This window comes from Drosophila busckii, chromosome 2L (assembly GCF_011750605.1).
Source record: "Drosophila busckii strain San Diego stock center, stock number 13000-0081.31 chromosome 2L, ASM1175060v1, whole genome shotgun sequence".
Taxonomy (NCBI): domain Eukaryota; kingdom Metazoa; phylum Arthropoda; class Insecta; order Diptera; family Drosophilidae; genus Drosophila; species Drosophila busckii.
In genome coordinates this window covers 9,230,816-9,254,568 of record NC_046604.1, presented here as the reverse complement: position 1 = coordinate 9,254,568, position 23,753 = coordinate 9,230,816, and the positions used below count along the sequence as shown (strand labels likewise).

The window sequence follows — 23,753 nt, the reverse complement described above, 5'->3', positions numbered from 1 at the left end:
CTCCTTCCCCAAAAGAAATTCTGTCGGTCTGTCTGTCTGTCTGCGTGAGTGGCTATAAATCTTGGCAGAGGCTGAGGTGCTGGCAAAAAAGGGAGCACATCTAATTGAGGTTAGTTTGAGGTTAGCCTGCGAATTTATGGCACCGAAATGAGCACGTTTGAATAATTTTTGGCTCACCAAAACGGATTTGATGTATTGGGTATAAAGGTAAAGGTTGAATTCGTGGCCATCATGAACATATGTGCAGCTATGTGGGTTAAGACTGAAGAAAGCAGAAGTAATGCTTTGAAGTCAAAAATGTATTTTATACTAAGCAGAATTTAAACTTCAAGCTGACACAGATTTGATGGCTAGAGGAACATTTTGAGACTTTTAAATGAATGATTGCAACTCGAAGTTGCGCACTCTACGATTGGCTTTGAGCAATTGCAAAATTAAATGAAGCATATTTAAATAAAATAATTATGTTGTAGGATTGCTACATCTTATTATTAGCCTATTTGAAAATGTTGTTATGCATATTGTGATTATTAATTGACTATACGAATAGTCTCTTGGCTAATAAAAGTTTGTGAAGTGCAAGACATTTCATTGAAGTACAACATTTTGAAAATTTTTATTTTTGAAAGTATAAATGATTAAAACCCGATCAGCAAGCGTAGATTGTAGTGCTGGCGAGCTAAGCTAAAGTCTATAGATCCCTGATCACATTTCACTTTAATTTTGCACTACAATTTCTGCAATACCCTTTAAATCATTTACTTATCATCGTTTAGATAGATTGTGACTAAAACATAAAAGATAAAGCATCTGTAAGGACATATCTATTTCTTCTTCGTCTTTGTACAATCTTAAATCATTAGAGCCCATTCCTAACTACTTCAATTGCTTGTTCTTAACCGCATCTGCTGCTGTTATTAGCTATTTGATTGCCCAAAGAGCAGCGCTATAGCCACCACCAAGCCACACAAACACACACAGACTCACATACTAACTGTATCTGTTTGCTACGCAGTGTCATATTTATGCCTCAAGTAATTGAGAGTGGGGCAATTAGAGCTACAGCTGAACCGCACTGAACTGCAGCTGGCATTGTTCTCACATTTGGAGCTTGAGCTGCTGCTAGAGCAACATTTGGCTTTAATTATTCGTTTGTTTATTTATTTCAACTTTTTGGCAGCGATGATTCGGAGGAAGTCTCGAGGTGGAACAACTTTGTGGAATCAATTAAATCGAAACTAACTGTAAAGCAGGTGGTCGACGGTGTGCGAGCTGGCGGCTCCTTGTCCTTTGACTATTTACTGTTAATTGTTACAGCCGAGTGAGTAAAATTGCAGCATTATCTAAACATTGGCTCTAATGAGTTGAGTGTGCTCAACATTTATCTATGGTGCAGTTCGCTGGCTGCTCTGGGTCTGGTCGAGAATAATGCACCGAATATTGTTGCGGCCATGTTGGTTTCACCGCTTATGGGTCCCGTTATGTCGATTACATTTGGCGCAATTATCTCCGACAGAGAACTAATGGTAAGTGAGTGCAACAGTGCAACAGCAACAGCAACAGAGCAATAGCAGCAACGTCTGCGGTTTGCCCCAAAAACCATTTTGATGCGCTTTTGTTAGTGCCACTCACTCTCTCTCTCTCTCTCGCATGTGGCTGCAACAAATTGTGCAACGCACTGGGCCAACGAAAAAATGGCTAAAGTCACTTTGGCGCATTGTGTACAGATTTATGATATGAGCAGCAAAGCGCTTGCAAAAAATATGACAGTTGCAAATAATAAAAACCATTTGTCCAAAAATTGTTTTGCCAGCTAACAAAATAAACGGCCAAGTGGTAAAGGCAACCAGTTAAAAGCATCAAATGGCTGAATTGATGACAGTTTCTACATTCTCTCTCTATCTCTTTTTTAACTTCGTATACGGTGCTTTGAAAGCTTGAGCGCCTGAAAAAAAACCAAAACAAGGCAACTGCCACTCTCACCACTCTTGTGGTAACTGGCAACAGAGTTGTTTATTGACAGTGCGCTGATGGGTGCAACAAGCGCATCAAGAGCTGTGGATGAGTTGCAGCCACCGTCAATGATAGGTTGGGAACGATAAGAAAAAGAGTAGCATATTAATCTAACTCATATGCCAGAAGAAAATTTAACTATATACATACATACAATTTAAAAAAAAATGAAAGTTTAGAAACAGAATAGTCTATTTTAATTTTTGAAACTTTGAGCCAACTTAAGCTCCACTGCTTTGAAATTTAAACCAATGAGTCAATTATAGATTGAGATATTATTTAGCTAGAGTTAATTCCAGCGATTAAACATTTTTGAATGTAATTGCGGTACTAATTTTCTTTTTCGATTATTATATTATTTCTCCCTTTTTATTTTACTCTTTACGTATACGCAATATCGCTTAACAGTATAATAGCGAGTTATGTTAACTTAGCATTAATTGGGTTGGGGGCTTAGCATAACACAATATAATTTTAAATTAGGTTACTTGCGATATTCTAATATTTTAATATTCTAATTAAATTATTTAATTAAATTGTGCTGGTGCTTAAAGTAGAATTTAAGAAATATAGCTATACAAAAATTGTGGGTAGAAAAACAATTTTAAAGGGACAATCAATTTGATTTATGTGTGGGCAGTTTGTTTTTATTTAATCGGTTAATTTTTAAATGTTTTGTGTTTTTTTTTTATTAATTTTAATTCTTTTATTTATGTTCGAGCAATGAAAATGATAACATTTTGCTTTTCATGCTCTTCGCTGCTTATTAAAGACATTTGGCCGTGCTAATCCGTTGAGTCTAACAGAATTCAACTGCAAAGCTTGACGCAAAGTACTTGGCTTCATTTACTATTGGCCTGGCTATAAATAAAAGCGCTGGCCAAAACTTAAGCTTAAGCTTCTACAGCACTCAAGGAATTAAAACGAAAACGCGCATTAAACTTGCCGCGTGCTCATAATTGTCAACAGCAGGTGGACAAACAAACAAACAGACAGACAGACAGAAAAGCAGACAGACAAAGAAGCAAATGATAAGCGTTGAGTCGTAAGATAAATAATGCAAAGGCATAGAGATTTTGGCTTATAACATTTTATGATAAACACGTTGCGAAACGTGTTGAGCATTTGAAACGAAAACAAATACGTACGTATAAAAAAAGGAGGAGAAGAAGAAGAAGGTGCACACACTTTTATTTTGTGTGTTGGTTTTAATAAGAGTGTTGCGGCTAGATTATTATGAAGAGAGTGTTGGTGGCTCTTTCCACTCTCCACTTTCCACTGGGGTGCAATTTGCTGTCTGCTGACATAATTCTATACACTCGCATGCATTTGTAAGCTGAGTGCTTAGACAGATGTCTGGCTCTCTTTTTTTTTTTTTTGACATGTGCTGCCGTGTACTTCAATTTCATTTTAATTGAAATGAATATTATTTTGCGCAAAACATGAGAGAATTATATTTTCCGTGTGTGTGTGTGTGCTTGTCGGATTAAAGCATATTTCATTTCGAAAAATTTAACCAGCAAATTTTGCAGAAAATTGTAATTTGAACAACTAATAATCTGCATGTTTTTAATTTAAATGCACAAATATATGCACACATATTACGTATACGCATACGCACTCAATATGCAATGCGATAAGCATTTGCACGTCATTTAAAAGTTGTTGCAGTTTGTTTAATCAACGCAAGCAAACGCACTCCCCTCACCTTATTTTAAGTTGACAGGTAAACTGGTAAATAAATAAAACTTTTGCCCTCACCAACTTAAAGTTGAACAACTCTTTAAACTGCTTTTACTACTGCTTGGCACTTGTTAGTTTGCTATTATTTTTTAGCAAAATATTTAAACAGTTGTCAGCTTGTTACGGACGGGGGGAGGGTGAGGGGGCCAAGACCAAGACAGCGTCGTCAACTTGGCGAGTTTCTTACGCGCTGCTTTCCAATGCGTGCAGCTGCCAAAAGCAGTTGCTGCTTTGTGGTGGCAAATTTAGGCTAACATGTCAGCCACACACACACACACAGGCACCCTGACCTCATTTATATTGTTTGCCAAAAAAGCAGAAAGCGCGCTGCTAAGTATGCTACATTGTAGCTCAAAGTGTTGCTGGCTACAGGATTTGTATTCCCTTCAAGTGAAAGTTGAACATTAATTCTTACTATCTGCATATATTTGTGAATTTTAAATGAGCTGTCAATCTATATAAATATATATATATGTATGCATGGGATTGGGATTAGAAGCTAAAACAGTCAGGCCGCATAATTTGAATCTTAAACCAGTTTGAATACCGAGCAAGTTGGAATATCGATTAGTTTCTATGTGTTTAAGCATCGTTTAGAGTTAGAGTAGCTATTAGAAGCCCAAGAAAAGAGAAAAGCGTTGAAGTTGTGTTTTGTACTGAGGGCTGCGTAAAATTAAAGTCAGTAAAGAATCAAAGTGAATAAAGCTTAAGTACTACATCAATAGTGCGAACTGTTTTATTGTGATTTACCTAATTGAATATATAATATATATTATAAATTAATGATTTTTTGATTTGCAGCGCGTCGGCTTTATGTGCTTGGCTTTGGGCATGTTTATCTCGTGCCTATTTGGCTTTTGCTTTGGTCTTATACTCGGCACCACCGAAATGCCTTGGGGTCAAAATGCCGATTGGCCCACCGAGGAAATGCGCGGCAGGTAAGTCAATCAATCAATTGCATTAATATTTGTCTACGGCCGTCACGTTCACGTCAAATTAGTTGCATGTGAAATCAAATGCCTTTTGTTGGACACAAAAGCGTTGAGATCTTTGAACTCAATTCTAAACGAAAGCCAAATAGTAGACATAATTATAATTATGCAGCAATCGAAATCGAAATCGAAATAAGCAAGTTGATTTGCCATGCAAGAACACTTTGGGCCTTGGCTTAAAACTGTATTAGACAAGTAATTTCATTGAGCACACAGCATAAAGCCATTAAGAATGTTAATTATGTGCATTGCCTGGCACAGCTTTAAGTCTAGTTGATGCTCGGCTTGGCTCTGCCTGGGCCTTGGTAATAAATTGCTTGCAAATAATTCAACTAATCTGATCCGTTCGCTCGAAATGTGAGGCGTGCGCTCAATAAACCAAAAAAAAAAGAAACACCCACTGCTGCTTCGCTTCAGTTGGGCTGATACATTTATTAAAATCAACCCCTCAGGCATAGAAAAATTAAATTTTTTATAAAATATGTGCAGCTTGACTTTCGCTTTTGTGTGTGTCTACCAAAGTATTTAAAATATTTTTTAGTGTATTTCAGTGTATTAAGCATACGTCATATGTCTAGTTGGCCTTTGTGTGTTGGGCCACGAGCCGTCTGCGTAAATCTTAGCTTAGGCCTAAGCAGGCACGCCCACGCCCCCACAGCAACAACAATAAATTAGGCTCAGACACAGACTATGCGGAAATTCTTTGTGTGTGTGTGTTGCATGTCTTGGCAATTGTGTTAATTGCCCAAAATAAATTCTTAAAATAATAATACTTCCACTAGGTGCTGCAGCTAAGCGTCCAGGACTGAGACTGAGTGCCACACAATATGCTCAAATCTGACAGCTTTAATGCCATACTACAGTATATACTGCTTACAAGAGTTGACAAAGCAACGCCTATTCCCTATAGATGGGCATATATTTAATAAAAAAAGTACGAGTGTATGTGTGTGCGTTTCTAATGGCAATAGCTCTGCCCATTGTGCTGCTGTAATTGCGTCACGTGGACCGACTCTACATTGAATTAGAGCCACATTTGTGAGCTTGCTGTATGATTGATGTAAGAAGCAAAAGCAAATTACACACAGAAAATAAAGTCACAACATATCTATATAAATATTATGCTCGCTGTCATATTTCAAATTATTTTTCACGAACTGTTGCTGAGCACTTTACGCACTTTTAATAAATAATATTAATATATACTAGCAATAAAAATCAGTGCAATTATTTTTCACAACTTAACATTATTATTTTCGTATTTCTTGCTTTATTTTACCTTTTTGATTTGGTAAAGTAAATAAATACATTTTTTTTAATTATGTTGAGCATTTAACGTTTTCCTCTATTTCAATTTTTTTTTTTGAACTAATTATCTATAACTTTTTATTAGAATTTTTCATTTTTATTTAATATTTTTTCTGCTTATTTTGATTACTAAATTTGCTAAATACATGGAAAATAATTTAAAATAATACGCGCTAAGCAAATAATATTAATGCAATTTAATATAGCGCACACAAAGTGGCAAGCATGTATCTCTCTCACTCACTCCCTCTCTCTCTCACTCTCTCTCAGTAACGTTGTCTATGGCTGTGTGTGGCATGTAAAATTAACAAATTATAATCAGTGTAGAATTTGGGCGTGCCTGGCTATAGTCGCTCTGCTGCTAGTGGGCGGCCTGTGCTGTGTGTTGTGTGTCATTTAAAATTATTATGCAGTCAGCAGTCTGCTTTGGCCTGTAGCATATTTTATGGTTTATGGCATTGGTTTATGTGATTATTTTATTTAAAATTAAACGAATTTGTGGCGGGCAACTGGTTGGTATTGCATAAATTGCTGCATTTGTTTGTTGTTGTTCATTTTGTGACTTTGTAAAGCGAAAATGTTAAAATTAAAAATTAGCTAGTGGCATGTGGCACTGCCAAGTTTTAAAATTGATGGCGCTAAATAAGAGTTCAGCAATAATTGCGCACAAATTGTGACGGCATAAAAGCAAAAATTTATAATTTGCGACCAAACCAAAATGTCACAACATGAAACCAGAAGTCAAGCCCCACATTAATCAAGCCAAAAGTTGAACGCAAAGGTAAAAATACAACAAGAAGCAGCAAGTGGCAAGTGGCAAAGTGGCAGCCATGTAGGCAAAGTGTAGCAAACACAAATGAGAGCCCATGAATCACACACAATGAAAAGTTTTTTTTCGCTCGCATTTTTCAAAATGAAATGAGGTTTGAAGCTGCTGACAAGGTCGCTCGCTTGGCGGAAGAGCTGATAACAAAAAGCCGCTGACACCTGACAAAGTTCCAAGTAACATTAGCGAAAAAAAAACATTTTCTATATAAGCGAACATTTGAAGTAACTGCAAATTGCTTAAGGACTTTGCATTACTTATTACTTTAGAGTACATTTTGAACTAACTAACTCTAAGTCTACTCTAACTTGAGCGCTAGGTGGCGCCACCTGGAGCCCAGCACAGCTGGACATGACAGTTGCCAGCATTTGTCATTTGCCTGCTGCTCTGTATAGAATTTTTAATTAATTTCTTAATTTTTCTTGCGCTACAGAATTTGAATATTGTCTCGTTGCTTTTTCAATAAACAATTTCTCAAGCAGTTTCATTTATTTTTTCAGAGGCAATGTGCGTTCGTTATGGATGGGCGTGCTATGGGCGCTCACATCTGGCACTGGAGTTGCTGTCGCTCTGCTGCAAGGCTCGGCAGGTCCTTTGATTGGTGTTGCCATATCAGCTTCGCTATTGCCGCCCGTTGTCAATTGCGTGAGTAACAAACGATAACAACAGGAACAACAGCAAAATGCTATTTAATTGGTAAGACGATATTCGAAAAGGCCAGGCCAGGCCAGGACCAGGCATGCAGACATTTATGGCATCAATTGCCATTGGTTACATTAAATATTAGCCTGGCGCCATGCACGATTTATACGCATGAGGCTCTAATTGAAGCACTTAATACGCTCACGTCTCTCGCTTTGCTCTATAAGTAAACTCTCAGCATAGCAGTTGCTTAAGTATAAATCAAAGACATATGGGTAAAATGACTCTAATGAGGTACAAAATTTGCCATTAAATCAGTTTCATGCTGTTCTCTCGCACCCATATAATATGATTGACACGTGCTTCAAGCATGTCAGATGAAAACTCTCTCGCAACGCTTTAATAAAAAACTTCAACAATTTTTATGAAATTCAATTAAAGATTGAAGTTGGGTAGTTGAATGTGAAATTGAAAAAATATGTAGAAATATCGCAAGCTAGAGAACCGGAATGATTATTCTACAAGTTTGAGTATTGCATCGGTTGAGAACTAAAGTTAAGTTAGCTAATTTTAGGCAAGTGTTCGACTTAAGATATAAAACATTTTAAAGCAGTGCCGATATAACTTATGATAAGGATAAACATATTTTAATATAGTTGTATCTTTGGCTTATAAGTATAAAATACTAGCTTTATGGATTTGCTTGAAATTTTTATCTAGGTCGGTCTTAAAATATCTTTTATAATTTTAAACTCATTTTGCTTCATTTAATAAGATATAAGAATTGTTCCTTATCGTTTAAAAGATAGTTCATGTAAACTAAGATTTTCAATTAGGCGTGTTAAATTTCATATTAAAACGAGCAGCGAGTTGACTATTCTAATTTTTGTCATATGTAGAGTTTGAGTTCCTTGGGGGCCAATTAGACCTTAGAACTAAAAATCCTTTTTAACTGCCAACTTAATTTCCATAAATATTTTTCTTTACTAAACTGAATACACAAAAATTAATTTATCAAATTCAAAAATTGTTCAGGCCTTTGCAACTTATTAACTTTAAGTGCAGTCTCCTCCTCCTTCTCTTTGAACTGCATGCAGAAAAGTTTTAGTAGAAGCTTTTGAAGCATTAAAAGCCAGTGAGAGAGCCAACCACAAAAGTCAGCTATGTATGTTAGTTCCAAGTATTATTTTGGGTTATATATGTCTCCCATACATAAATTAGGCCAGAAATACAATTTGCTGATTAATCTGAAGTGCAAGGCACAAAAACTTTTGGCCATAAATCTATGCGGCCGATTGCCCAGCAGCGGACTCTCTCTCTCTCTCTCTCTCTCTTAGTGTCCTCTCTTGTTAGTGCTTGTGCTTAGCTCGCCTCTCTCACTCACGCTTTCTCAGTCACGCTCTCAACGCTCACTCTCTCACTCGTCTAGATTGGCATTGCAGAACCACCGAGTGCCTTCACAATTCGACACACTCTCTCACTCAATTGTGGCTAGAATACAAGTGTTGTGTTGCGCTCAAAATATATCTCAACAGACAGCTGATGGGCCTCTGGGATAGCGCAAAAACTCTATCAGCACACACAGACAAGCCAAAGAACGGACTCAATTAGCAAAAAACTCCCGAACAAAGCGATATGGGACGGCTGCGCTGCCGCTGCTGCTGCTGCTTGGAGCTTTGGCTTTGTTGCCTGTAAATTTCGAGCTGGGTGCAGGGCTGGGAAAACCACAACCATGACAAAATGATGCAACTGAGCAATTATGTAAACGGCATCTTGGCTTGTGGACCGTTGGGTTCTGGGAGTTGTGCAAGCACTCAACTCGGCCGTGCAATCAACGCGCTCTAGATAACGCGCTCCGCACTCTGGGTGGCGCATGTGTGTGCTCGGGTGATAGTGTATGTGCAGCTTAACAGCCGCAACTAGCAGCCGGCTTCCCGCTTGCCACCCTGACTTTTAAAAAGGATGCTTTATATTGACTTTTCGTGAGTCGCGCACATCACGAACTAACTCGCTACTTTGCTATAAAACATTATATGCTAGTCGTCCGCTGCACAGCACTCACACAAAGGCTTGAACATAAAATCTGCTAAATGCAACTGCAAGTGCAATGAACGCAATTCAATTGCCAGTCTAGTATTGTTGGAAGCGAACTGGCTAAAGACCTGGGGGCGGTGAAATTGAGTGTGCTCATGAGTATTACATTTATTCATATTATGCATACGCAGTGGCGTACAGCGTACAGCGTAGAGCATTTTTGCGCTTTGATTCAAAAGTCTAACCATTTCGCCATTTGATTAAGTTTTAATGAACTTTTATTTATGCAGAGTCTGGCAGTTTATTTTGCAATTCGAACAGCACAATAATTTAGAGAAAAATGCTCGTAAATTTGCCCACACACACACATGTGCACGCACTTCCTGTTAGTTCATGTGTGTGTTCATTCGCTGAGTCATTATAATTTATAATGCCAAAAGCACACAAGAGGCAAAAAGCACAAGAAGAAAAAGGCACAACGAGCAGACAATGCGACAATGAAGTTTTATCTAGCAAAATATGTTTCTCTTTTTGCCATTGTCTCTCTCTCTCTCTTTGTGGCTTTGGAAAATTTGCTTAGTGTCAAAAATCATCAGCAAGCGAATAATGTTCAAGTCACTGAGCGCTTTCAATTTCTATTCGGCGCTAAACTTATGACCTCACTAACAACTTTTATCTTTTTAGGGTCTATTTTGGTCGCAGGCTTGCATCTGGTTGATTTATCCAGAGAAGCGCATACCGCACTTGAAGAACGAAGCAATGAACTCCACATCGGCGTATCCGTTTCTCTATACGGACTATTTGCCAACGGAATTTCTTATCAATGGCATTGTCTCCGCCTGTCTGACAGTTGTGAATGTCATTTGCATATTTATAACCGCGATTATTGTATTGAAAATTAAGGAAGTCTCAGCGCCATATACAGCAAGTCCAGATCTTAAGCGGTAAGTGTAAGAGATTGAGATAGAGATACAGATTGAGCGATTATCATGAAAACTGCTGAGCTCTGCAGAATGAGCTCAAGTGCGCTTAATGAGTGCGCATTTATTTTTAAGCTTATCATTTCCGTTCTGTATGTGTGTGTGTGTGTGTATTTGTGTTCAGTTGACCATTTGTAAATGTAATTAATAACAGCAAGCTGTTACAACAACAATAACAAGTAGCTATGATTATGCTCTCTGTGCTACATTTATTTAATCAACGTTAAGTGGCAGCTTCAGTGGCAGCTAAAGATGATGTTGGCTCATATACTCTATGTGTTTGCCAATTGTAAATACATGTGCAGTGTTAGCCATGGCTTAAAGGAGTGTTAACTTAAAGCACGTGAAAGATTCGTCAATTTGGTTTGTGGCTTCTGTTATGTAATTCAAATGTTAATTGCAGTCATGTAAGCCTAACATACTCTAAGCATTTGGCGAACTATGTTAAATAACAGCCTGTTATCATATTAATCTGCTAATGCATAGCAGCTCAATTGCTTCTGTTCTGTTTCTGTCCTTAGCTGACATTAAATAAATAAGTAAATGATATTAGTATCTGTTTCTGTGTTTGTTTTTTGTTTAATATTGTATTTTTCCAAATAATTGCAACTCTCACTCTCTCTTACTCTCTCATCTTCTCACCAAAGCCTCTATACTCTGATACTTTTTGGGATCTCGATGTCCAGTGATTTAATAAATTCAATCATTATGTTTATGCCACTCTCTCTCACACAAGGTACATAACTATAAGAAGCCATGACCAAACGCACAATTACATGAGATTAATATAGTGCAAAGCCTGCTCCAAACGCTTCAGCAGGAACTAGACCGTGAGACCTCTCTGCGCACTCTTACTACGTTTCTTTTAAACATTACAAAACGCTCCACTGGTCACGTGTAAGTGCTGTGTGCTAATTGCACTGTGGTGGTTTTGCTCTAGTCTCGCAAGAGTGTCTATGTACCCTAGCACTTGGGTTTAGCCTAGTCTGTCTATGTGTACTCTATTAATTTGTCAGCTCATGGAACACTTGCATACTCTGGCACTGCCCTCCTTTAGAACTCACACTCACACTGAATTTTCATGGCGCGTCCTCAATTTCTTTGGCTGTTGCTTCATAATAAATCGCCGACTTAGGCGCTTTTAGACGCCCAAGCACAATTGTCTGGAGGGCTCGACAGCAAGCGACAGGCCTGGACACCATGTCTGGCTTGTTGAGCAGTAGGGCACTCTGTGTACCAATCTCAATAAAAGATTGTTGATGGCTAGCATTAAAATGCGGAAGGCTGTGTGCTTCTTGCAGAGAAACAAATTTTTCAAGATATTTCCTACGCAATTGTAATAATAATCGAGCTCTCTCTCCGTGTTTGTGAGACATGTGTGTGCCCCTTTGGTGAATAATGTGCAACCTCTCATATGTAGGTTTGTTTACTGCATATGTCTTTATTTATAGTGATGATTAATATTAGCAGCAACGTGCCTCATGCCGTTTTTCCTCAGTGACCCTTCGAGCCGCAGACGCTCAGTCTTTAAACTGAGACTGCCTTTTTAGTTTTTGGTCAGCTATTCACTTTGAACATTGTGAATTTTGTATATATACTTTATATATATATATTGTATTTTTGAGTATATACCTGAATAAACTGCTTCCAAAGCTATAACGACAAAAAGTGAGCTAGTTAGTTTTTGTTTTTTTCTTATCTCTTTCGACAGATTCTGGGACACACGGACTCTTTTCGCACTGTTTTTGCCACATGAGATAATTTATTTTTTGCTCCTAAAGCAATGTGGTGCTGCGTGACATTGACTGGCTGCGCAATCGCTGTGATGTTATTCGTTTGCGTGAAGGTGCCTCACCTGTGAAAACATATCTTTTAGGGGCTATATGCCCGGCGTTCGATAACTCTTTTATTGTGCTGATTCAGCCCTAAATTCTTGTTATTGTTGTGGCCCATAGCCAACAACTATTTTGTGTAATGTGGGGAGCGCGTGGTGTGTGTGTGGTGTGTCATGTTTAAGCCAAACAAAATTTAGCTGTGCCATATGAATATAATAGTATAAGACCAAAACAAAACAATTTCGAGAGGTAAATAACAAAAGATTTTTCATCAGAAATCTCATGCAAGTAATTTGCTTGACAAAGAGAAAATAAATAAGTAAAATGGTCATGTGTAAAATAATATTTATGGCTTAATTGAAATCAATGCTAAAAATATTTATGACGGAAATAAAATTCGTTGAAAAGAAAGAGAAATTCTTGTATGCTACGGTCATCAGACTAAGGATTGAATAGTTGATTATAACACAGTAAAGACAATGAAGGATTTTTCAATTTTATTCTATTTATTTAAAGTTGATGGAAAAACATTAACTAAGTTAACCACATAAATGGCTTGTAGAAATGGCAAATGGATATAAAATTTGATAGAATTTGATGGGCTGGGTTGCTTTATATTTAGTCGTGCTCAACACTTTCAAGTCACTGAAATATTAAAATGAAGTTTCAACGATTTTTAATGTTTTGAATTTGTTTAAGGTAATGAATAAGTTAAAAAGCTGCTGAGATACTTTCCTTTTAGCTATGTTTCCAATTAGCGCATTAGTCAGAATTAGCACAATTAACTTAGGAAAAGCTCACACAAAAGTGTGATCCGTAAACTTTTGGTTAACTACAAATCATGTATTACCTCAGTGAATCTCTTTGTACTGCCAACTAAAATAATAATATGCTCGCCAAGGGTCATGAGAACAATATATGGCATGCAGCTATTCAAATTTACGAGCTGAACTATACAAATATATGCAACAAATTAGCCAACAGCTGCTGGCGCTTTTAATTTAACGCCCACTGGCCGCGCTTTTTGTTTAAATGGCGACTGTTTAAATTACAAAAATGTGGAAAGTCGAGCGCAGCCGGCGCTACGAGACCCAGTAAATAGGGTGAGCATAGGAAAGTTAATTTTAAAATAATAATAATCAAATAATATCGATACGAACCTACACGAAATCTGTTGATGAATTAAGCTAGTCCTAGTGACTAAATTAGAGTCTAAATTAAAATTCGACCCAAAAGGGAGTTGAGCGAGGAACTTTTGCTTTAACAAACTTGAAGCTTGACCACAATTTTGGGGGAATTTCTTGACTTTTATTATTAGATATGACTGCATAAATAGCATCTGTGCATATTATTCGATTGCGGCAAAACTAACAGCAACACCAAATCGCAAGTTCTTCTTGATTTATGGGGAGTAGTCAAAATTCTAAAATGAACATTATTCGCTCAGGATATGCCTAAATATGAACTAAGTTTGGCGCAATCTTGCAGCTCGTACAGACAGACATGACTCAATACAAAAACTTTCTTAACTGCTTCTATCTCATTTGAGTAAATTACAAGACCCTCTGTAAATTTTCATGTACCGGGTCTAATAAAATGATGCGCATGTATATGTGTGTGTGTGTGTGTGTGTTTTTGCCTGGCAAGCAGACAAAAGAGCAGCGAAAATTAGCATGAATGTTTTTCATTTCAACGCTGCATGTGAATCGCAACAATTAAAAGTTACATATGTAAATTACATGCCGGGCTGAAACTGAAATTGCCAGACGTTCCGCTTGAACACGGAGTACGAGCGTTTAGCAGATATTTATGCTTGTATTTGTGAATTTAATTATGTATATATTTAATTTCAGTGGCTCTGGCACTGGCGGTGGCAGCTTCGCGGGACTGGACGAGGCACGTGATGCCAAAATGGACACCGCACTGGAGCGCGCCTTGGCGCAGGCGGAGAGCGATGTGACATTCAGAAAGGTCAAACGCATGAGCTACTCGAACAATGCGGTGGGCGAAGTAAGTGCAACAAGTTCATTTCAATATATTCTGCATCAATTTATTTCATATCAAAAGATCAAACTATTGCATGCGACGCCTGCGGACGCGATTTATGCGCACTGCGGGGCCTTGCACTAGTAGACGCTGACCGCGACGCAGACCGCGACGACGCTGACCGCCTCTGTTGCCGCCCATCATTTGTTGCCCATTTGTGTTCATCCGAAGCCTATACCGGCCAAAGAATCTCCTTCTCCTACACTTGCATCTGCGCCTGCGTCTGGTTGCAGTTGTTGTACTTTCAGCAGCTGCCGCGGTTGTTGACTCAGCATCTGCTGCGGCAGGTGATGACTCTGTTGCTTCCTCTGCTGGGGCTACTGTTGTCGTCGTCGTCGTGCAATCTTCGTGATCTACGTTGGCGTCTGCTCCGCAGTCCGTGCAATCAACAGGATCATTCGGTGCGGTACAGGCCACGGACTCGGCTCTTGGCAAGTAGAATATGCTTATGGCCAATAGTAGGCAACCGACCACGATCGTTTCGCTGCGCATCTTGGCTTGGTTGGGTTTGATTGATTTCTGATAATTTGGTTTGGCATCCGAGCCGCTTTTATACGCGAAATTCCATTTGAATTTTGCAATATTTAAACAGCTGATCAACAAAGATCGCTAAGCGCTTATTGATTATTTAATTAGTTGTTTGGCTTGATTTGGGAATTCTTAGCGCTTTTGAAATTTGCACTATTTACTCAGCTGTCGAAGAAAAGAAGTTCGACTTTTGCTTCAAAAATAAAGCAATAAATGATTTGCAGTTTTCGCAGTTAAATATTTTGAATTTGAACAGTTGCTGAAGAAGCATAAGCTACTTTTTAAACAAATAAACAAATAAAATTTAAGAGCAGCAATTAATACATTTAAACATTTAAGATACCAATACTGCGTTTGTTGCTTATATTTGTGGAATATTTCCAAATTTTAACTATCACAGCTCAATGTTGTGAATCAATATGAATAACATCAGCCTAAAGTAAAGAACTTCTTTTGAAGCTAAGTAATGAATGTTCTCAAAACTGTAAGATCTGATTGAGAAATTTTGAATTTAGTTTCGAAAATTTCAAATGAATGCATAAGCTTTTCTTTTAAATAATCCTAATAGCAAATATTCTTTTTGTTATGCTTCGAATTTTAAATTTCAATTTATGCTATTAAGCCTAATAGGAGAATTCTATTGGAGTTTTGTGCCCTGTGGAATTTCATAACAAATTTAATGTGAATTGAAATTCTGGATAAGTCTAATAGTTAGTCCTAATAGCTATATCCATGATGCGTGATATTGCTTGAAATTTGAACAATCTCATGCTTTTATTGTGAATTCTCGTTGAGTGAATTAAGTTGGGAAAGCAAACAATTGTTTTGATTTACTTTCGGCAAGAAGCGCAACTTAAGTGCTTTCGAAACCATTTATCTGACGCTCTTCGCTCTTGTAACAATAAGTGTGCGCTAATCGCATTTGTCAAGAAGCAGAAGCCACAGCTGGACAGCATTTAAAGTAAATTGTTTGTAATTACAAGCGCTGGGGCTGGGGCTGGGGCTCGAGAGAAAGAGAAAACGAGCAAGCGAGCCATTAAAAACTGACCTCAATCATTAGTTGATAAGAGCTACTAGCGACAGGCGAAAGCTGCAGTTCCCACTGTGCAAGGACATGGCTGGAGGGTAATAAAGCAAGCTAGCGGGGCTCATAAATCAATGCGCGCAGCACATGCGAGTACAAGGTCGAAGGAAAGAAAGAACAGTAAAGCAAAGGCGGTTGCATAGTTGAGAATGACATAAGATTTATGTTGGCAACAGATGAAGCTGTAAGCAAGCGAGTCCTGTATGGTCCTATATAGTCCTATATAAACAACTTCAGTGGCAACTTGAGCGTATTAATTGGCAAACCATCACAAATTCTCGCAGCATGTGAAATGAACACGTAGACAAACATAACTGTAGGCGAGAGAAACTTTCATAATATCCGCAATTATAATCAGAAAAAGGTTAACGATTAACGGCAAACGGCAAACGCAGTCAAGCGTCAATTTGCCACAAATCAAGTTTGCTATTAGTTCAAGTTGGCAGAAAGATGAAAGCACGAAACGTAATGCGGCAAACGAAGTAGGAAATGATGAAGCACGCACTTGACAGAAAGCGAGAGTGAGTGACATGCGCCAAATAATTTTGTACAGGAAACAGAGCGTTGCGCTTGTAATCTATTTAAAGTGAGTCGCGGCTACTAAAACTCAATTAACCCCATTTGATGTACAGCCATGGGTAATTGAAATGGCAACGAAGAGAGGGGCAAGAGAGAGTGAGAGAGAAACAGACAAACGTACGAATGGCAAAAAGGAAAATCAAGGCAAAAGTTTATAAACGGAAATGCCAAAGGCATTCAATGCACAATGCCAACAAGAGGGGGGGCAGGCATATTGGGTGAGCTCGGAGCTCTGAACATTTTTCACTTAAAACCGCATTGATACTCAATTACGACTGGCAGGTTGCGGCCGTCGAACTTGAGCGAGACGCGAGCGGCTGCAAAACAAACGTCGGATGTTGAGCAAAGGAAAACGGAAACACTTTGCAACGGAAATGAAGCATCAATTAAAGTCGCACATTGGCGCCGCATGCATCAAAAAGAAAGCAAGAGAAAGTGTTTCTCTCTCTCTCTCTCTATTTCTCTGAGTGTGTGTGTGTGTTTGTGTGCCGAAAATATATTGCTTTTGGCTTGCAGCGGTTGTGTCCATTGTCCTTGATATTGTTTCTACTTGTCTCTGTCTCATCAGCAGTAGTAAGCACTGGGCTAAGAGCAATTTTGTAGCATACTTTTAAGCTGTCAGCAAGCAGCTTACATGAGGGTTAAGATTGCTGACTACAGCGCAAAAGTATGCAACAGTTTTTTTTTAAATTGAATTATTTATATTTGCAGCTCACTGAGCGTCTGGCCAAGATTGCGGGCCTCAACAAGCGACATCTGGACGATCCGCTGCGCAGCAATTCCAGCAGCTTGGCAGGCAGTTAACGAAAATATTTGGCCATAAGGGCATTGGTAAGGCGCGCTTGAAAATTTTGCTGCCTTGGAGCAGCATGCAGCGGGCAGCAAAGCAGGCGACAGCAGCTTGGAGTCAGGCACGCGCACGCCGCCCGTGCGCAAAGCGTCCAAGAAGCTCAATCGCTGGCGTCCGCTCTCGCGCTCAGCGCACAGCTTTAAACGCGGCGGCGGCGGCGGCGCTGGCGATGCTCGCGACTTTACACAGCTGCAGGAGCGCAGCGAAATGCAGTCAGCGCTCTCGCCGCATCCGCCCAACATGCCTACGATTATGGAAAGCAGCGCAGGCAGCCCGACGCCAAATAATGCGCATGCCAGCAATAACAATCCTTGGACGGCATCCTTGGAGCGCACACCTGCTGCTGTGCGAAATATGCTGCATAACATTGCGGCTGGTGCGAATAACGCTGAGGATCAGCTGAATCTCACACAGAATTATGTGGGCTAAAAGCAGCATACGCTGCGTATACGTAACTTACTTAGTATGCAGCAAAGTAAACTTATTTAATTATATGAACAACAAGCGCAGAAATCTTTAGCAAAAAAGTTTATAGAATAATAAATACATTGATTTGCAAATAAATTTGTTTGCCTTTTAAATTTCAGTACGAGTGCATTAAAAGTTATAAATTTGCATTAAGTTTCAACTTTATCTTGACCGTTCAAGTGGCCCGCCCCTTAAATGTCAACTAACAGTAAATTATTTCTTTTGGCAACGCCTCGTTGACAACAGTCCAACATTTTGACTGATGATGATTTTTGTGTGTGTTGGCCGCGTCGCTTGTTGCCTGTCAACAACAGAAAGATAGCGAAAGAGAGAGAGAGAGCGATAGAAAAAGCTACATAAACACCTACAAACCTCAAACACACAGAAAGACAGACAGACAGACTGATCCTGCCTCGTTTCGAAATCGACAAAATTGTGCAATAAAACAAAATTCGTTGTGCAAACAGAAAACGTCTAACAATTTGCCGAAAGCGCAAAACGCGTGTGTTGATTAAACAATTGATAAAAAGCAAAATAAACACATTAAGGAATAATCAATTGGGCCACTTTCGAATCGTTTGGACTTATGTTAACTGAAGAGAAACTTGTTCAAGTCTTTATAAGATCTTAGATATTGTTATGACAGCAGCTATGTGATTAACATAATTAACAGTTTTGCATAGCAAATCGCTGGTTAATATTTCGTTATTTTTGTATCAAAATTGTAAAATAATATGAACATGCTTAGCATATAAATGGAGCTTAGTAGCAAGTTTAATGTGTGTAGCTCTTAAAATAGTGCAAATCTTCGAGTTCATACAGACAGGCAAGGCTTAAACGACTTAACGCTTTTGACTGTAGTGGCTTATAAGACGCTTTTACACACTTCTTTGTGTCGGGTCTTGAAAGGTAAAGTCTGTGTAATTAAATTGCATGTAAATTATAGAGCGAGCGCACAATTTAAAGCAATAGAAAGTGCAGCTGAGTTGGCTCTGAATGCTTTGGCGGGCTCTCATCATTCAAATGTAATACGTTAAGTGGCAACTATTATGTGAAACGCTCGTAAATAAATATGGTATAAGCACTCACCTGTCGCTCCATGACGCCAGCCAATTGTTCGCGCTCAGCATGGCGATAGTATCCGGTAAGGTTGGCGCCCAGACGCATGGTCACCTCGTAGCGTGTTTTACCGCTACGTGCCGCATTACGGTTGCCATGCACGTTAGCATTGCTAACGGAACTGCCACTTGAGCTGGAGCCGTAGCTGCTGCTGCTGCTGCTGCTGCTCGAGATGCCATTAAAGTTGTTGCTGTCAAAGTCGCAAGCGCTATGACAATTACTGGCGCTGGCATTGTCAATGCATCCTGACGAGTTGTACAAAATAAACATGCGCAAGTTTATATAAAAAATATTTAAAACGACTGCGCATTTCTTTGGGGTGCGATATAAAAAATGCAATAAAAGACATGAAATATGTGAGAACAAGTCATGCACTCGACCCACATTGTTCGAATGCATTTTTCACCTGACCCATTGACAGCAGCAGCAGCAGCAGCAGCAGCTGAGCTAGGCGAGAGCAAAAAATTGTGAAGCTCGATGACAATGTCATTGCTGAAGCGTTTACAATAAGCGAGAGGATGATAGAGTGTCTGGCTGATTGTTTTGCCATCAAAATGTCACAGGGTTATAGATGAAGTGCTGCGGCTTAAAGCAGTTGGTTGCGTCCTGCCGATTGCCTAAATTATAATCCATAACACGCTGTAGCCTGTGGGCTGCCATTGTGGCTTATGCTGACTGCTGCATACGCTGAAGGCGCATTGTGCTCTGAGGCTGACAGTTTGAGGTTGAGATTGCTGGACGAACGGACAGACAGACAATCACGCCTTAAATGCCGTGACAAAGTTACCACTTGGCTTGACAATGGTCAGTTGCCCCAGTTTCTCTCTCTCTCTTTCTCACTCGAGAAAGTTACTTTTGAGCTGCGGTATTTGGCCTCGCCATGGTCAACAAGTGCACTTTAAGTGCTTAATTATTTTCTTAATTAAAGTGACACTTGGGCATGCCATCTTCAGTCTTCAGTCAGTCTGTTTGTTTCTCTTGCGTTTTACATAGAACTCACTCTCTCTCTCTCTCTCTCTCGCTCTGTCTCGCTCTCTGCAACTGTTGCTGCTGCTTTTTGCAATTTATTTTTGTTTGTTTCTTTTGCTCTGTTTACGTTGCTTACCCTGCGTTGTTTCATTTATTTCCGGTATTTCACATTTGGTGCCCTTGTAGCCCGCCGGACAGTGACAGGTTATGGCCGCATCGCCTATGTGTCTGCAATTTATATTTGGATTTTTTAATGAGAAAATGACAAAGGCAAAGAAAAAATGTTTGTATTGTGTAAAGATCGTTTAAAAATAAATTTGTGCTAATGAAAAATCACAGAAAATCAATAGGAGGTAGTAATTGAAGAATCGAAAGCAAAAGAATGTTAAACAAATTGTTTAATTTGAGCGTGTCCAATTAAAAATTATAAATTTATAAATTTATTTAATTGTGTAGCTCAAGATGAAATTTGAATTCATACATATATAATATGTACTATATATAATAATAATAAAAGGGATTAAATTTACATATTTCAGATTATTTCAATTCTTATATTCAAACCTATGAGCGCTTGTCGTAAATCAATAAAAGTTAGTTTCCATGCACATGATATAGCAAAAGATATTGAAGCGAACTATACATATATTGCATTATATAAATCACAGTCCTGTGCAGAAGATGCTTTATTCCAATATATTATTTGCTTATTCTTTTTAGTTTTTAAAAAATTGACAAAAAACTTATATTTGATGTTAAAACAAAAAGTGAAAGCTATATTTTGATATTTTTGTATTGATACTAAACAGTAAGTGTTAAAATTGATTTAGGTACGTGTATTTAAAATAAAGTTATAATTTTTATTTCTCAACAAGGAGAAGCTTAAGCTATTTTTATTTTAATGAGTGTGCTTGATTATCTATCTCTCTCTCTTTCACTATATTCGTTTTGCACACTGTACTTACTTGCAGGTGCCGCCATTTTGGCAAACATTTGTATGCGCATCCTTGCAGAGTGGACCGGAGCCACAGTCGCTGCCACTGAAGCCAGGAAAACAGGCGCAGGCATAGGAGCTGCAACAAGATTGAAATGTGAGATTTGAATAAGCCGCATTTATATAGTATAGTGTGTATATAGTTTAGGGTGGACTTGGACAAGGCCAAGAGACCAAGAGCTAAGCGCAGTTGTCGCCGCAGCTTTTACATTGAGCTTATCTCTCAATTTGCGGCATTGGAGCTGTCAACTGCGCCCGCTGGCACATAAGTTTTATTGGATTTGTTTTATTTTTTGTTGCAGAAAAGCAACTTTTAGTACATTTGGCTGTACGTGTCTGCGCATTTCTAATTTGACTTGACACTGGCAGTAGCAGCAGCAGCAGCAGTAGCAGCATCAGAGCTAAATGTCAAAAGGTCAAGCACTTAACCCCTGGCAATAATTTAAATAAGTTGGCGTCAAGGACAGCAAGCACACCAAGTGGGGAAAAAAGCAGAGCCTGAGCCTAGCTCGCACTTATTAGGCTCAATTATGTGTAACAAGTACATGCCTGACGGCAGCTGTTGACTCATTAACGCAGATAGCGTTAAAACTGGCTGCGGGGCTGGCAAAACTTTGCTCATTAGACGGATAGGACAGAGCGCACTTTAATTTTAGTTGTAAACAAATTAATTAGATTTTTCAACGTTTTCGCTCTCTTTGAATCGCAGCGATTAATTCGTGCTGAAATACAATAGAGCAGTTGACAATTTAATTGGCCACGCGCAGCTCTTTATTTAAACATTGACCATAAGCAATATGCAAAAAAAAAAAGAAACCAAAAAAGGTTGCCAACATTTGTTTGCTAAATAATTGCGCAGCCTTTGCCATTTGTTTTTTTTTTTTACAGTGAGCGACAAAAACATGGCATGCAACAATTGCTGTTGACACATGTCAGCGTAAATTAATTTTTAGAAAAATTGCAAATACTTTTATTAGCCAGGGGTGGAGAGCAGCTTAAAGCTTTAAGGCTTTGCAGCTGTCATGCAGTGCGTATACGCAATGTAATGTGGCAAAGTTTGTTGTTGCCTGTGCCGACAAATAAAAAGCAAACTAATTGATCTACTATTAGCTTAGGCATATTGGCTGCGTTAAGTATACGCCATGTTATCACGCAGCAATAAAACTTGCACAAAAGTGAAAAAGTTTCAATCTTATTATCGCTGGCCTACGCTCCGCTTCTGACTATTGCTGCGGCTATTCTTAGGCTAAAAGAAATCAAAACATGCTCAGTGTCACACACAAGCGAAACTTTTACTTTTACTTTTACTTTAACTTACGCTTCCGTGGCGTGTACAAGTTTCACTTTGTGACTTTTATTGCTGCTGCTTGTTATGTGTTTTTTGATGCCTATGTTAAGCAGCCAGCAACGTCAATAAATTTATCCTCACTGATACTATTTTGAGGGGCACTGATTTCGGCCATAAATTAAAAGCACATCGACCACAAAATGTTGGCAGCAGCGTCTTTTGTTTTGCGCTCACAGCTATTTATCATATACACACATATAGAGCGAGCGAGAGAGACAAATAAGCTCATAGGTAGTTGTTTATACAAATGACCGCCGAACACGCCCATTGTTGACCCACTGACAGTCGATGGGGCTGCTGTTGTTGTAGCTCAAGTAATTGTGCCCATTGTCTAGCGGAAATTAATTGCCTCGCCTGTGTGCTCAGGCAGCCAAGTCAGCCAGTCCGGCCTTGTTGCAACGCCTGTGACGGAAGCTTCAGCCCAAAATACTATAAATGCCACACGGCTGCCTCTTGTGTTTGACCCACACAGCAGCAGCAAAAACAACAAAAATTTGCTGTCAAAAGCACCAATAAAAATACAAAACAAAAAATACATGCGCAGCCAGACATCTTCAAACAATGCAGCATGTTGCCAAAGGCAACATCAACAAGAAAATATGCACAACATCTCAGTTGAATTTAACAAAAGTCGAATATTTACTTGGCTTAAGGAGCTGTTAAAGAAAATAATTAAATCGTTGCATCAATTGCCTACAAAGTTTTGAGCTTGACTAAGAAATTGTTGCTGATAAGCTTTTCCAAATATGCGAAAGTAACGAAGCTTTGCCATTTCAGATGATGAAAATTTAAGTGACAATTGTTAGGAAATTCTAATAAGAAGTCAGATAAATAGTGCTTAATCAATAAATATACATATAAATTTAGAAGTATTTATGACTTATACAAATAAAAAACCAAGCTGCCCCCAATTAAAGAAATTAAAATAGACAAAAAATTCCATGAAACTCTCCTCCATTGCTATTTTATTTAAACATTATTTGTTGTAATAATAATTCACTCAACAATTTAATATGCAATAGAAATCTTTAGTTTCATATTTTAACACGTGATTTCAGTTGACAGCTTAGACGTCCGCGCTGGTTTCAATCGTTTCCTTTATTTTGAATCAAACCTAGTCAAACATTCTGAATATTTCAATGCTATGCAATCATTTAAACTTATAATAGTTTAAATTGAAAGTGACTAAAATTATTATTTATTTGTTATTCTTTTTGCACTAAATCCTGGAAACGTTCTTGCAAAGCCTCTGCAGTTGCTCAGTTATTGTCACAACAATTTTCGCTGAGCCTAAAATAGTTTTTCACCCATCCACGCCCACCACCCACCACCCACCGCTTGTGATATTCAGCATATGGTTTTTGCATACATTGCAAATCACCTGCAGCTGTTTGC

The 23,753-nt window shown here is 38.6% G+C and overlaps 2 protein-coding genes across 2 annotated transcripts in view; one reads left to right on the top strand and one right to left on the bottom strand.

The window, feature by feature from the left end:
- The window catches only part of LOC108607121, a 31,000-nt gene extending 13,003 nt beyond the window's left edge, over positions 1-17,997 (top strand). The window contains exons 6-13 of the mRNA XM_033293648.1: positions 1,181-1,321; positions 1,397-1,526; positions 4,558-4,694; positions 7,383-7,527; positions 10,243-10,502; positions 14,227-14,383; positions 17,322-17,409; positions 17,447-17,997. Coding sequence (XP_033149539.1) covers positions 1,181-1,321; positions 1,397-1,526; positions 4,558-4,694; positions 7,383-7,527; positions 10,243-10,502; positions 14,227-14,383; positions 17,322-17,409; positions 17,447-17,889 — 1,501 coding nt within the window. The 3' untranslated portion in view covers positions 17,890-17,997. The remainder of the gene's footprint in view (positions 1-1,180; positions 1,322-1,396; positions 1,527-4,557; positions 4,695-7,382; positions 7,528-10,242; positions 10,503-14,226; positions 14,384-17,321; positions 17,410-17,446) is intronic.
- The window catches only part of LOC108607780 (CG31714), an 86,925-nt gene that overhangs the window by 49,855 nt on the left and 13,317 nt on the right, over positions 1-23,753 (bottom strand). Inside the window, exons 3-5 of the mRNA XM_033294198.1 lie at positions 20,982-21,089; positions 20,153-20,244; positions 19,018-19,292 (exon numbers count right to left, since the gene is read on the bottom strand). Coding sequence (XP_033150089.1) covers positions 19,018-19,292; positions 20,153-20,244; positions 20,982-21,089 — 475 coding nt within the window. The remainder of the gene's footprint in view (positions 1-19,017; positions 19,293-20,152; positions 20,245-20,981; positions 21,090-23,753) is intronic.